Source organism: Pinus tabuliformis, chromosome 6 (genome assembly GCF_031772625.1).
Source record: "Pinus tabuliformis cultivar Carrire ecotype Pingquan chromosome 6, CPIR1, whole genome shotgun sequence".
NCBI lineage: Eukaryota > Viridiplantae > Streptophyta > Pinopsida > Pinales > Pinaceae > Pinus > Pinus tabuliformis.
The window spans coordinates 87,959,783-87,971,801 of NC_142292.1; the positions used below are offsets into that span (position 1 = coordinate 87,959,783).

A 12,019-nucleotide genomic window follows, 5' to 3' on the forward strand; every position below is an offset into this window, starting at 1 on the left:
GAAACCTGCTCCAATTAGTCTAGAATGTCCAAAAATGGCTATCTAGTCTCTTTTTGCATCCAATTTGGTGGAAAACTGAAGAAGTTATGACCTCTCCTAGTTTTCCCACTATTCGCTCCACAAATTGCTCCACATCCGACGCAATCCTACAAATTAGCTCCAAAAAGTGCTAACTGAGTGAAATTTCATTGCGCCGCAGTCCATAATCTGTCGGCACCGACTGCCCCATCACAAATCTCAATCAGTAAGAACCGGTGGGCTTATGGTTTGTGAACGGGATAAGGTGATGTGCGATTGTGATATGGCGGATCCAACAGAACTATTAATCGGAACTCATAAATTTATGGAATTCGGGATCCTTTCACAATTCACAATTGACGGAGTACCAAAGGTCTTATATATGCGGGATTCTGTTACATTTGGTGTGCTATTGTGATATGCGATTGTTATTATCATATCGCAACCCTTCCCTGCTCGGGGGCTGATCGTTGCATTACAATTGTCGGGCCCGATTCTTTAATGCCATTCTACCTTCCCTGTTGTGATGTGCGATTGCGATTATCACATCTCACCCTGGCTTGTTTCGAGGATGATTTTTAACGTCGACCCACCTGCGACATGCGATTTGCAAAATGCAGGGGCCAATGGCAGCCTGCCACTTGATTCTTCCCCTTCAATGAAGAGACCTACCACATCATCTTTTCCTGCCATCTGTCGAAGTCAAACCTGAACTTTGACTTGCTTGGATTCGAGTGTCGTTTGCACAATTGGAATCAGGATGATGAGCTCTTCGATATGAAGCTAAGTTTATAGAGATTCTGACACTTTGAGAGTTTTGGGCCTAATTTTGAGCACCTGATCATGGTGTAACAACAATCATGATTCCAACAATTTTGCAATGGAGAAAGCAAAGTGATTAAAAAAACGTATTAATCCTTTGCATCGTTGTGCCTATCGATTTCTCTCAACCTTCTATTCCACATTCAATCTACTACTATTTCGAAACAAATTTAGACCAAATTAGATTTCGAGAAGCAAGATGTGCTTTGAGGTCATCAATTGGAAAATGAGTTCATTGCTTTAAGCCTGAGTAACTTCTACACTATCCAAGACTTATTCACAAAATCAAAATATTATTGGTGTAGCTCAAGCTACATGGTATAGAAAAAAAGGAAGAGCAAATCGTTATTTTTATTCTATTAAAATTAGGTCTTGAATACTTAGTGTTTGTCTCTACTTTTCACGCTACAAAACTAGCAATGGGAGTTGCTTAGACCATGCTTCTTATGTATGCTTTGGTTGAGTCACTTGCATGTGATCAAGATAAACTTTTTCTAATGGATGCCCTCAAATGCACATGCACTTACAACAAATGAGAAGTATGGTAGCAAATCGAGACAAAAGTCCAAAGGTAAGAAAGATTGGGATCCAAAAAATAAATAAAAAAATAATAAATCTACTAAGAGACCACCAACCTAAAGCTAGGGAATCAAACAAGGAGAAGATGAAGGATAGTTGTTGTAATTAAATCAAATAAAATTATATAATAATTATTGCAATCTCTTAGGTAGACATACCCACATGAAGGGTTAAACCAAATATTAAGTGGAGTAGATATTATTATCATTAGCCAGTGTAAAAGAGCATATCATGGGCCTTTCCTCTAGGTTAGAGACGTGTTCTTGTGAAGCAGGTAAGTTCCCTCTGCGGACAGAGGCAACCTCTCTAGCCCTAGAGTGGGTATAGTCACAACAAGAACAATATCAAAGAAAATTCCCTTAGATAATCAATGTCATGAAGGCCTACCTTCAAATCCTCATTTGATGAAGTTCTCGTTGTGTTGCTCCAACTCTCGTTCTAATAAATTTTGTACCTGAAACAACATACAAAGAACAACAACAAACATAATAGAATACAACAAAAACGATCTACTTAAAGGGTCAAGGAACTTCAAGCTATCAATATGCAATTTGACATAAGATATAGGAAATAAACCATTGATTTGTATTAATATGAATTGAAGTAAAACTTACAACCATGCCTTGACGTTGTAGGTCTCCTTGAAGGGTCCTGTCAGCATGTCTCCGCAAGAATTCACTCATGAATTGTCTCCCAAGAGGATGAATAAATCTCTCCTACGCAAAAGGCAAAATTATGATGCTAGAACATTCATACAATCAAGCCAAATCCACATAAAACTATCCCAGGCTAAGTTACATTAGAAGCTACTTCCAAACTCTACTCAAACTCTCTCACTCCAACCCTCTGACTCTTTGGCTCTCCAACTAGCAGATCTCAGCTATGAAGGAGGTATTTATAGGAGGAGGAGCCTCCATAAGAGATGGGAGAAAGAGCTTATCCCTTTGGGAGGTTACACAAAGGGTGGAACAACCATCCTAAAGGAGAGATCTGAGCTCATCTGATCCAACAACCAACCCTAGGACCGCCCATGAAGCTGTTACACTCCGAAGCTTCGACAATTTGTTAAAAAACTCGCCAAAAGTAGCTCGTTGCGATTTAAACACAGGGACAGGGGGACGACGTCGCTAGGCTTAGTTCAATCTTGGCCATCTTTGCGGGTGGAATAACTGATGACCCACGACGACCCAAAAACTGAGGTTAAAAAGGGTCTACTCTAGGAGTAATGAACTAAGGTATTCTTCCTGATATGACAAGGAAGACATTGACACATATTTTGCAACATGACACAAAGCAGATGTTAATAACACAAACCGATAGTGTCTGGGATCATGGAATGCGGGGTCAGTGACAAACTACTATGTAACAATCAGTAGCAAAGAAAGACCAAATAATCACCCTATCCATGATGTACATACCGAGCTAGAGTCTTTCATTTTGTATAGTGATGTGAATTCAATTGATGATGATAGTCAAATTGTTCAAATTTAAGAAGTTTTGGATGTCATAAATAATGTACAGGAAGATTTGATTACAGAAAAGCAGAAAAATGATACTGAAAGTTTGCAGCCGGAAAATTTACCTGCAAAGATTGTTGAATTAGTGCCAAAAACTCAGATTGTTGAGAGAGTAAGTCATCCTCCGGAAAATCAAAAAGATTAGTCTTCCAAAATTCTGTTTCCCGATGAAGAAGAAGATCTTTGGACCATGGAGTTTGATGGTGCATTAGGGAAGGAAGGAGCTGGAATCGGCATGTGGATTCATGACCCCTTGCATCAGTCATGTAAAATTCCTCAAAATGTAAGATTAAGTTCTTATAAATTGGCCTTTGATTGCTCGAATAATGAGGTGGAGTACGAAGCACTGATTGTTGGCCTTAAAATTCTGAAAAAACTGGGAGCAAAGAGAATTTCAATTTATGGCGACTCCGAGTTAATAATTAAAGAGGTAAAAGGGGAGTACCAGGCCAAGTATCCAAGGATGTGAGCTTATAGAAATGTTGTCCTTGATATTATTAAGAATTTTTTTAGAATATAGTTTGTATTTGATTCCTATAACTCAGAATATTATGGTTGATTCTCTTGCTACTACAGCAAGTATGGTTAAGATTCCTACCCGTTCAAGTAAGAAGTATTCAATTCATGTCAAGCACCACCCAACTATCCCTGACAATATGAGATATTGGCAGGTGTTTTGGGATGACAAACAGATTAATAACTTTTTGCAGATGGAGGATGAATTTCTAAATTCCCATATTGATGATACATGTGATGAAGATGATCAGGAAATTGAAGCAACCGAGGTTGAAGTGTGGGAGTTGAAAGACAATAACATTCCACGAGGTCTTGTACCTTTGGAAGAGTTATTTGATTGTGATGATGTTGCTAGAAAGCCCACCATGGTCCCTACAGAAAAAGGTGTTGAAGATGTAAACATTGGTACAATAGATAAGCCCAAGATGGTCAAATTATCAAAGTCTCTATCTCCTGAGATCAAAAGTAAGTATATTGCTTTGATGACAAAATTTTCTGATGTATTTGCTTGGGACTATTCATATTTAAAGGAGTATGATAAGAACATCATTTAGCACACTATACCGGTCAAACCTGATCAAAATCCATTCCACCAGAAGCTAAGGAGGATTAATCCTAAGTTGTTGCCATCCATCGAGAAAGAGGTAAATAGGATTTATAAATATGGTATTATAGTTCCTATCCATTTTTCTGAATGGATGTCAAATCTTGTGCCGTGAGAAAGAAGACTAGGGAGATTCGTCTTTGTATCGATTTTAGAAATTTGAACAAAGTGTCCTTAAAGGACAATTATCCCCTGTCGAAGATGGACCATATCCTACAAAGGGTAGTTGGATCTTCCAGAATGTCATTTCTTGATGGATACTCGGGCTACAATCAAATTTTAGTGCACAAGGATGATCAGCTGAAAACAACCTTCACAACACCATGGGGTACATTTATGTATGCCAAAATGCCATTTGGATTAAAGAATGCAGGAGCAACATTCCAGCGGGCTATGGACATTGCTTTCGCCAATGAAAATGATGTTTTTCTAGTTATTTATTTAGATGATCTCACAGTTTTTTCTAAATCTGATCAGGAACACTTACATCATCTAATAATTGTATTTCGGAGACACATAAAATTTGGCATTTCTCTTAATCCTAGAAAGAGCCTTTTCGCCATGGAGGAAGTTAAGTTGCTGGGGCACATCATTTCCAAGGATGGCATCCGAATTGACCCTGCAAGAGTTGAATCCATTCAGCAGTTAGATTTTCCGAGGAAGAAAAAAGAAATTCAACCATTCAATGAGAAAAATAGCTTTTTAAGGAGATTCATCCCCAACCTTGCTGAACATTTGAGAGAGATGACAGACATGATGAAAAAGGAAAACGAAAAAAGATGGTCTGAATATGCCAAGAAGTCTTTTAATGCAGTCAAATTTTCATATCTACTTCTCCTACTTTAATGTCCCAACTATACTTTAGATTTTATAATATTTTCATTCACCTTGGAGCATACTTTAGCAGTCGTCTTGATGCAAAAGAAGGATCAGAAAAATGAACAGCCCATAGCATTTTTCAGTCAGACAATAAAGGATGCAACACTAAAATACAACATTATTGAGAAGTAGGCTTTGGCTTTGGTAAAATCACTTAAATACTTCCGAGTATATATTTTGCATTCTCATACTATAGCTTATGTTCCAACAACAGCAGTAAAGGAAGTCCTTATGCAGATTGGTCTAGAAAGTCGAAGAGGAAAATGGATAGCAACAATGTTAGAATACAATCTGGAAATAAAGCCAACAAAGCTCATTAAGGCACAGGGTTTGGCCAAGCTCGTGGCCACATCTAATTTGCATGCATTAGATATCAATCTGATTGCTGCCCTTTTCGAAGAAGAAACAGAAGATTCACATGTGCAGGTGTTAGATATGTTCACTTCATCTCCATGGTACTCCGACATAGTTTATGTATTGAAACATTTAAATCCTCCGCTAGAAGTTCCCAAAGGTAAAAGTAGATCATTAAAACTGAAAGCTTCAAAATATTGCATTCTTGACGATGTTTTGTTTTGGAAAGATCCGGGTGGTGTATTTTTGAACTGTCTTGTTGAAAATGAAGCTAAGGATGTAATGATTGATTTCCACAAAGGAGATTGTGGTGGCCACCTCTTTTGGAAAACCACAGCCAACAAAATCTTGAGGGTTGGGTTTTATTGGCCTACTCTTTTTGCTGATGTGTACAAAACAGTAATGAGTTGCCATGAGTGCCAGATTTTTCAAGGGAAAAGAAAACTTTTTCCATTGCCTTTGCAACCAATTTCAGTCTCAGCTCCATTTCAGCAGTGGGGTTTTGATTTTGTTGGAGAAATACATCCTTCATCGTCTGCACAACACAAGTGGATCCTGACAGCCACAAACTACTTTACGAAATGGATTGAAGCAATTCCAACCAAGCAAGCTACTGATTCTGTTGTCATTCAATTTATTGAAACTAATATCTTGTCTAGATTTGGCTGCCCACATAAAATAATCACTGACAATGCTGTTGATTTCAAGTCCAAGAAGATCGTTGAGTTTTGTGAGAAGTACCATATTACGTTGGGGAATTCTATCGCTTATTACCCACAAGGGAATGGGCTGGCTGAATCCTCTAACAAATCTCTAATATGTTGAAATGTGGCAACAAGAATATTCCAATTTTTATTTGTGTTTGAATCAAAATTCGAATTTAGTCTCACCAGTTGCTTGGAAAACAATTAATTAATTCATCTTGAGTTAATTAGTTGGAGAAATTAAAGCTAGAAGTCTTAGTGAAGTTACGCAACAGTTATCCCTTTGATTGAGGAGATTATCCCTTAATTAAGGAGATAAGGATGAGTCGTAATTGAGTTGTAATTAGTTAGCTCAGTTAACTGAGTTAAGTCCAGTTAAATTAGTTCCAAACAGTTTGAGGAACTAATTGTGAGTTCAGTAAGTTAATGCATGCATGCATGCAACTAGTGTACTCCAAATAATTGAATATTCTCTCATAAATAACTCATGCATGTTAGTTCAGACAAAGACCTAGTTGAGATTAAAGACAAGGACAATGTACTATGAGTTGCAAGAATGTCCCTATAAGAAAATCTCTTGCATGCAGAAGGAATTCATTCCTTGAGATTTGCGCAGTTTTACAATGTGTTGGAGCAGTGTGTGAGATCAGTGTCACACATGGTTACAATAGAACACCCAAGGAAAACTGCACAAGGAAATAGGAGGCTTGGAGGGCAGAGGAAAAGCCATATGAGCTGTCTATTTTGTCTATGAGCAGCAGTGAGGGATCGTACTGAGAGCTGGATAGCTTTGAGAGCTAAAGCTATGTGTAATCTTGAGATATTTCCACTTGTATTATAATACAGATAGCGGTGTTTTTAGCTGAGGCTTTCACCAGAGTATTCTTCTGTGTTTCATGTGTATTGATTCTTCTTCTTTGTTATACGTGTTCTATTTGATCTTGCTCAAATCGATTAAGCTTCCGCAAGTTTGATTGTAGAAGTAGATTAAGTATTTTGCTTTAGTTATATTGCATAATTAGGTTAATCTACAGTGAGAATTTCTACATGGTATCAGAGCAAAGGTGATCGAAGCTGTGAATAGTATACTGAGAAGGGAAATTCGAAGTTTGAAGTTCTTGGTTAGAGGAGTAAAAAAATAAATCGAATTCTTATCATACTTCTAAGTTCACCAATGGCGTTCAATGGCTTGAGACTCGATTATGCTCTGGATGGCAACTCGAATTACATAGCATGGAAGGATCACATGGAAGTGGTATTAGAAGACAATGGTTTGAAGGATTGCATTGATCAAGAAATCCCCAAGCTAGCTGCAGCTAATGCAAAAGAATTGGTTGAATAGAAGAAGTGTGTGGCGAAGGCAAGACGAATTCTTTTGGAGGGAGTTCGAGACCATATTGTCTCGAGTCTCCATGGGAAGGAGACTCCGTTCTCAATGTGGAAGACATTGAAGGACCTCTATCAGAATAGTAGCGACTAAAGGAAACTGGCGCTCAAGGATAAGTTTCGGAAAATCAAGATGGAAAAGGGCAATACTATTTCTACATATCTTAACAAGCTCACCACCTGCAGAGATGAGCTTGGTGGTGTGGGAGTAACTACAACCGATGATGATATGGTGAGTCTTGCTCTCCTCAGTCTTCCAAAGAGCTGACATAGCTACTAGGACTCTGTGAATGGAAGAGAGAAACTGCCAGATTGGGAACGAATGTGGTCAGATCTGATGCAGGAGGAGATCAGGAGGAGCACCAAAGATGGTTCTTCATCTAAGCATGATGAAGAAGAAAATCTAGCCTTAGCAAGTAAGGCAAGGAAAGGGAAAGGAAAGGCTTCCCATTCCAAATCGAATTCTTCTCATGGAGGGAAGAAGATTGACAAGTCTAAAGTGAGATGCTTTAATTGTCATGAGGTGGCTCATTATGCAACTAATTGCCTATTGAAAAAATCCAAGAAGGGATCCTTGAAAGGATCAAAAGGTGAGGCGTTAGCCTCTCAGTTCGAATTGGATTTTACCCTCATCGCATGTATGGTTTCATCAATGATGGGTTGTGTTTGGTATCTTGACAGTGGAGGCTCATTCCACATGACCGACAATAAAAGTTTATTCAGTACCTTGGAGGAGAAAGACCTCAAGATACGCATAGAGATGGGTGATGACGGGAAGTACAGTGTTTCAGGAGTGGGCACGGTTGCTTTTCAGAGGGAGCATGGATCTCCTCTCACCTTGACAGATGTGAAGTATGTGCCTGGACTGATGAAGAACTTGGTATCGGTCGCGATGTTAGAGGAAAAAGGCTACGATATTGTCTTTAGTAAAGGAAAGGCGTTCCTGAGACACATAGCCACGGGTCAAACCAAGAGGATTGGGATTCGAGTGAAGAATCTCTATAAACTAGAGGTAGATGACTGTGCTGCATTGAGTTCGAAAACAGAATTGCTGCAAAGCCAAGATATTGGTCACTTATGGCATAGGCGGCTGGGCCACTTGCATCATGGGGCCTTGAAGATAATGCAACATATCTCTAATGGACTTCCCAAAGGTAAACTTGAGCAAGTGGACACATGCAAAGGTTGCACCTTGGGAAAGTACGCCAAGTCTTCCTTTCATGATTGAGACAGTTGAGCTGAAGCAATCTTAGAGTGAGTTCATACTGATTTGTGTGGACCATTCTTGATGGCATCCACCGCGAAACAAAGGTATTATGTGATTTTCATTGATGATTTTTCTTGTAGATGCTGGATTTATTTCATGCAAAAGAAGGATCAAACCTTCTCAAAGTTTTGTGAGTTAAAAGCTTTGGTTGAGAAAGAATCAGGGAAGAAGATCAAGGCCTTGAGAAGCGACAACGGTGGAGAGTATGTCTCTCAAGAGTTTAAGGACTTCTGTGCAGCAGACGAAATTAAACGGGAATTGACGGAACCTCATAACCCACAGCAGAATGGGGTGGCTGAGAGGAAGAACAGAACGATTGTGGGGCAGCTAGGGCAATGTTGCATGATCAAAGCCTACCACTTCATTTGTGGGCTGAGGGATGCAACACAATGGTCTATTTGTAGAATAGAAGCCCACATCGCATACTTGGGATGAAGACACCAGAAGAAGCTTTCTCCGGTAAGAGACCAGATGTGTGTCACTTCAGGATCTTTGGCTCATCGGTATTTTGCAATGTGACCAAGGATGCCCGGAAGAAACTTGAGTCGACAGCAGAGTTGGGGATACTTATGGGGTACACTGATACACCTCACAACTATCAGGTGTACCTGCCTACCAGTTAGAGGATAGTGGTTCGCAGAGATCTCAAGTATGATGAGCAGAAGGCCATGCAAGTTTCCTTTGAGAGGGAGCTCCAACTACAAGCTGTGGAGGAACTTTTGGTTCCAAAGGAGGAGGAGCCTCAGACTGATGCAGAGCAGCCGCATGCAGAGGTTCCAGGAGTGGAGACATCCACTCAAGCAGAGTCTTCCAGAGATGGACAGAAGCACACAAGAGAAGCAAACAAATTGTTGTCAGATGCGAGAGAGAATGTGGGAGAACCATCTTCTCAGCATAGACAGAGGAGGTCACTTGATAGGTACACTGGATACATGGCCCTTGTTGGGAAATGTGTTGAGACCGAGCCATCTTCCTTTGAGGAAGCAGTGCAGCAGCCGATTTGGGTTGATGCTATGGTGGAGGAGTATGACTCCATAGTTCAGAATAGTGTTTGGGATGTGGTTCCAAGACCAGAGAATAAGTCAGTTGCGAGTCCCCGTTGGCTTTACAAGGTAAAGAAAGTTGTTGATGGTAGTGTGGAGAAACATAAGGCAAGATTTATTGCCCATGGTTTCTCACAGGTCGATGGGATCGATTATGATGATACTTTTGCTCCTGTAGCAAGGTACTCATCAATTAGTTCGGTGTTGGCACTATCAGCATAGATGGGTTGGAAGATCCATCAGATGGATATGAAGACTGCATTCCTTAATGGCAAGATTGAGGAAGAGGTGTACATAGAGCAGTCGGAAGGTTTTGAGACCTTCAATCGCAAGTCACATGTGTGCCGACTCAAGAGAGCTTTGTACAGGCTGAAGCAAGCACCTCATGCTTGGTACACCAGGATCGTCAACTACTTCACCGGGTTGGGCTTCACAAAGAGTGAAGCGGATGCGAACCTGTACCGCATCATGGTGAAAGGTAAGCAGTTGATCATTGTACTTTATGTTGATGATCTCATATTGACAGGTGATGATCAGTCGATCATGTCTTGCAAGGAGGACCTTGCAAGAGAATTCGAGATGAAAGACATGGGTCGCATGCACTACTTCCTTAGCATGGAAGTGTGGCAGAAGGATGGGGAGTTGTTTGTGTCTCGGAGCAAGTATGCTAATGAGATACTCAGGAGATTCCACATTGAGAAGTGCAAGCCCATGCAGACTCCTCTAGCAAGTAAATAGAGGAAGGAGGATGATACTTTAGAAGAAGTAGTAGAAGCTACTGTGTACAGGAAGGTTGTGGGTTCACTGATGTACTTAGTGAACACACGACTATATTTGTGCTATGCAGTGAACCAACTGAGTCAAGCTATGGTTCAGCCTACCAAGATGTTTTGGAAGGTAGCTAAGCATGTTTTGAGATACCTCAGAGGCACATCTTAGTATGGATTATGGTACAGACGGACAGAGGGAGTCAAGATACAGGGCTTCACTGGTGCAGATTGGGACAGGAGTCCATTAGATCAGAAGAGCACATCAAGAGGAATTTTCAACCTTGGGTCAACGACAGTTTCTTGGTACAGCAGAAAACAGAGGTCAATTGCACTCAGCTCGGCAGTGGCTAAATACATGGCTGTAAGTCAGGCAGCATGTGAGGCCATCTGGATGCGGAAATTTCTAGTTGGTTTGTTTGATCAGAGGATGGATCCAATTGTGATCTATTGTGATAATCAGATTTGTATCAAACTCTCTGAGGATCCAGTATTTCATGACAGGTCCAATCACATCGACATTCGGTATCATCATCTTAGAGACTGTGTGGCGAGGAGGATCATGTTGTTGTAGTATATTTCGATCGAGGAGCAAGATGCTGACATTTTGACTAACGCATTGTCAGAGTGTGAATTCGAGTTTCATATAGACAGGATCGGGGTGGCAGATAATCCCTTTCTTGTTGAGAGGGAGTGTTGAAATGTGGCAACAATAATATTCCAATTTTAATTTGTCCTTGAATTAAAATTGAGAATTAAAATTCGAATTTAGTTTTACCAGCTGCTTGGAAAATAATTAATTAATTCAACTTGAGTTAATTAGTTGGAGAAACTCAAGCTAGAAGTCTTAGTGAAGTCATGCAACAATTATCCCTTTGATTGAGGAGAACGTCCCTTAATTAAGGAGATAAGGATGAGTTGTAATTGAGTTGTAATTAGTTAGCTCAGTTAACTAAGTTAAGTCCAGTTAAATTAGTTCCAAACAGTTTGAGGAACTAATTGTGAGTTTAGTCAGTTAATGCATGCATGCATGCAACTAGTGTACTCCAGATAACTAAAGATTCTCACATAAATAACTCATGCATGTCAGTTCAGACAAAGACCCAGTTGAGATTAAAGACAAGGATAGTGTACTATCAGTTGCAAGAATTTTCCTATAAGAAAATATCTTGCATGCAGAAGGAATTCATTCCTTGATATTTGCGTAGTTTTACAGTGTGTTAGAGCAGTGTGTGAGATCAGTGTCACACGAGGTTACAGTAGGAACACCCAGGGAAAAATGCGCAAGGAAATAGGAGGCTTGGAGGGCAGAGGAAAAGGCATATGAGTTGTCTATTCTGTCTATGAACAACAGTGAGGGATTGTACTGAGAGCTGGATAGATGTGAGAGCTAAAACTGTGTAATCCTGAGATATTTCCACTTGTATGATAATATAGATAGCAAGGTTTTTCGCTGAGGCTTTCCCAGAGTATTCTTCTGTGTTTCATGTGTATTGATTCTTCTTCTTTGTTATATGTGTTATGTTTGATCTTGCTCAAATCGATTAAGCTTCCACAAGTTTG

At 39.9% G+C, this 12,019-nt stretch overlaps 1 protein-coding gene across 1 annotated transcript; it reads left to right on the plus strand.

Annotated features, from left to right (window-relative positions):
- The first annotated feature begins 3,126 nt into the window (after nt 1-3,126).
- Nucleotides 3,127-6,114, plus strand: LOC149257393 (uncharacterized). Its single transcript, XM_089371267.1, has 4 exons — nt 3,127-3,366; nt 3,482-3,917; nt 5,132-5,449; nt 5,690-6,114. Exons 1-4 carry the CDS (start codon nt 3,127-3,129, stop codon nt 6,112-6,114), a joined length of 1,419 nt encoding a protein of 472 aa, XP_089227393.1.
- Nucleotides 6,115-12,019: the final 5,905 nt, after the last annotated feature.

Bases quoted from the DNA above. Each gene is read 5' to 3' on its own strand.
- LOC149257393 (XM_089371267.1), top strand. From the start codon at position 3,127: ATGGAGTTTGATGGTGCATTAGGGAAGGAAGGAGCTGGAATCGGCATG. The intron at 3,918-5,131 runs GTAAGTATATTG...CTCATACTATAG, and splicing joins TCTATCTCCTGAGATCAAAA to CTTATGTTCCAACAACAGCA. The intron at 5,450-5,689 runs GTAAAAGTAGAT...TGTACAAAACAG, and splicing joins TCCGCTAGAAGTTCCCAAAG to TAATGAGTTGCCATGAGTGC.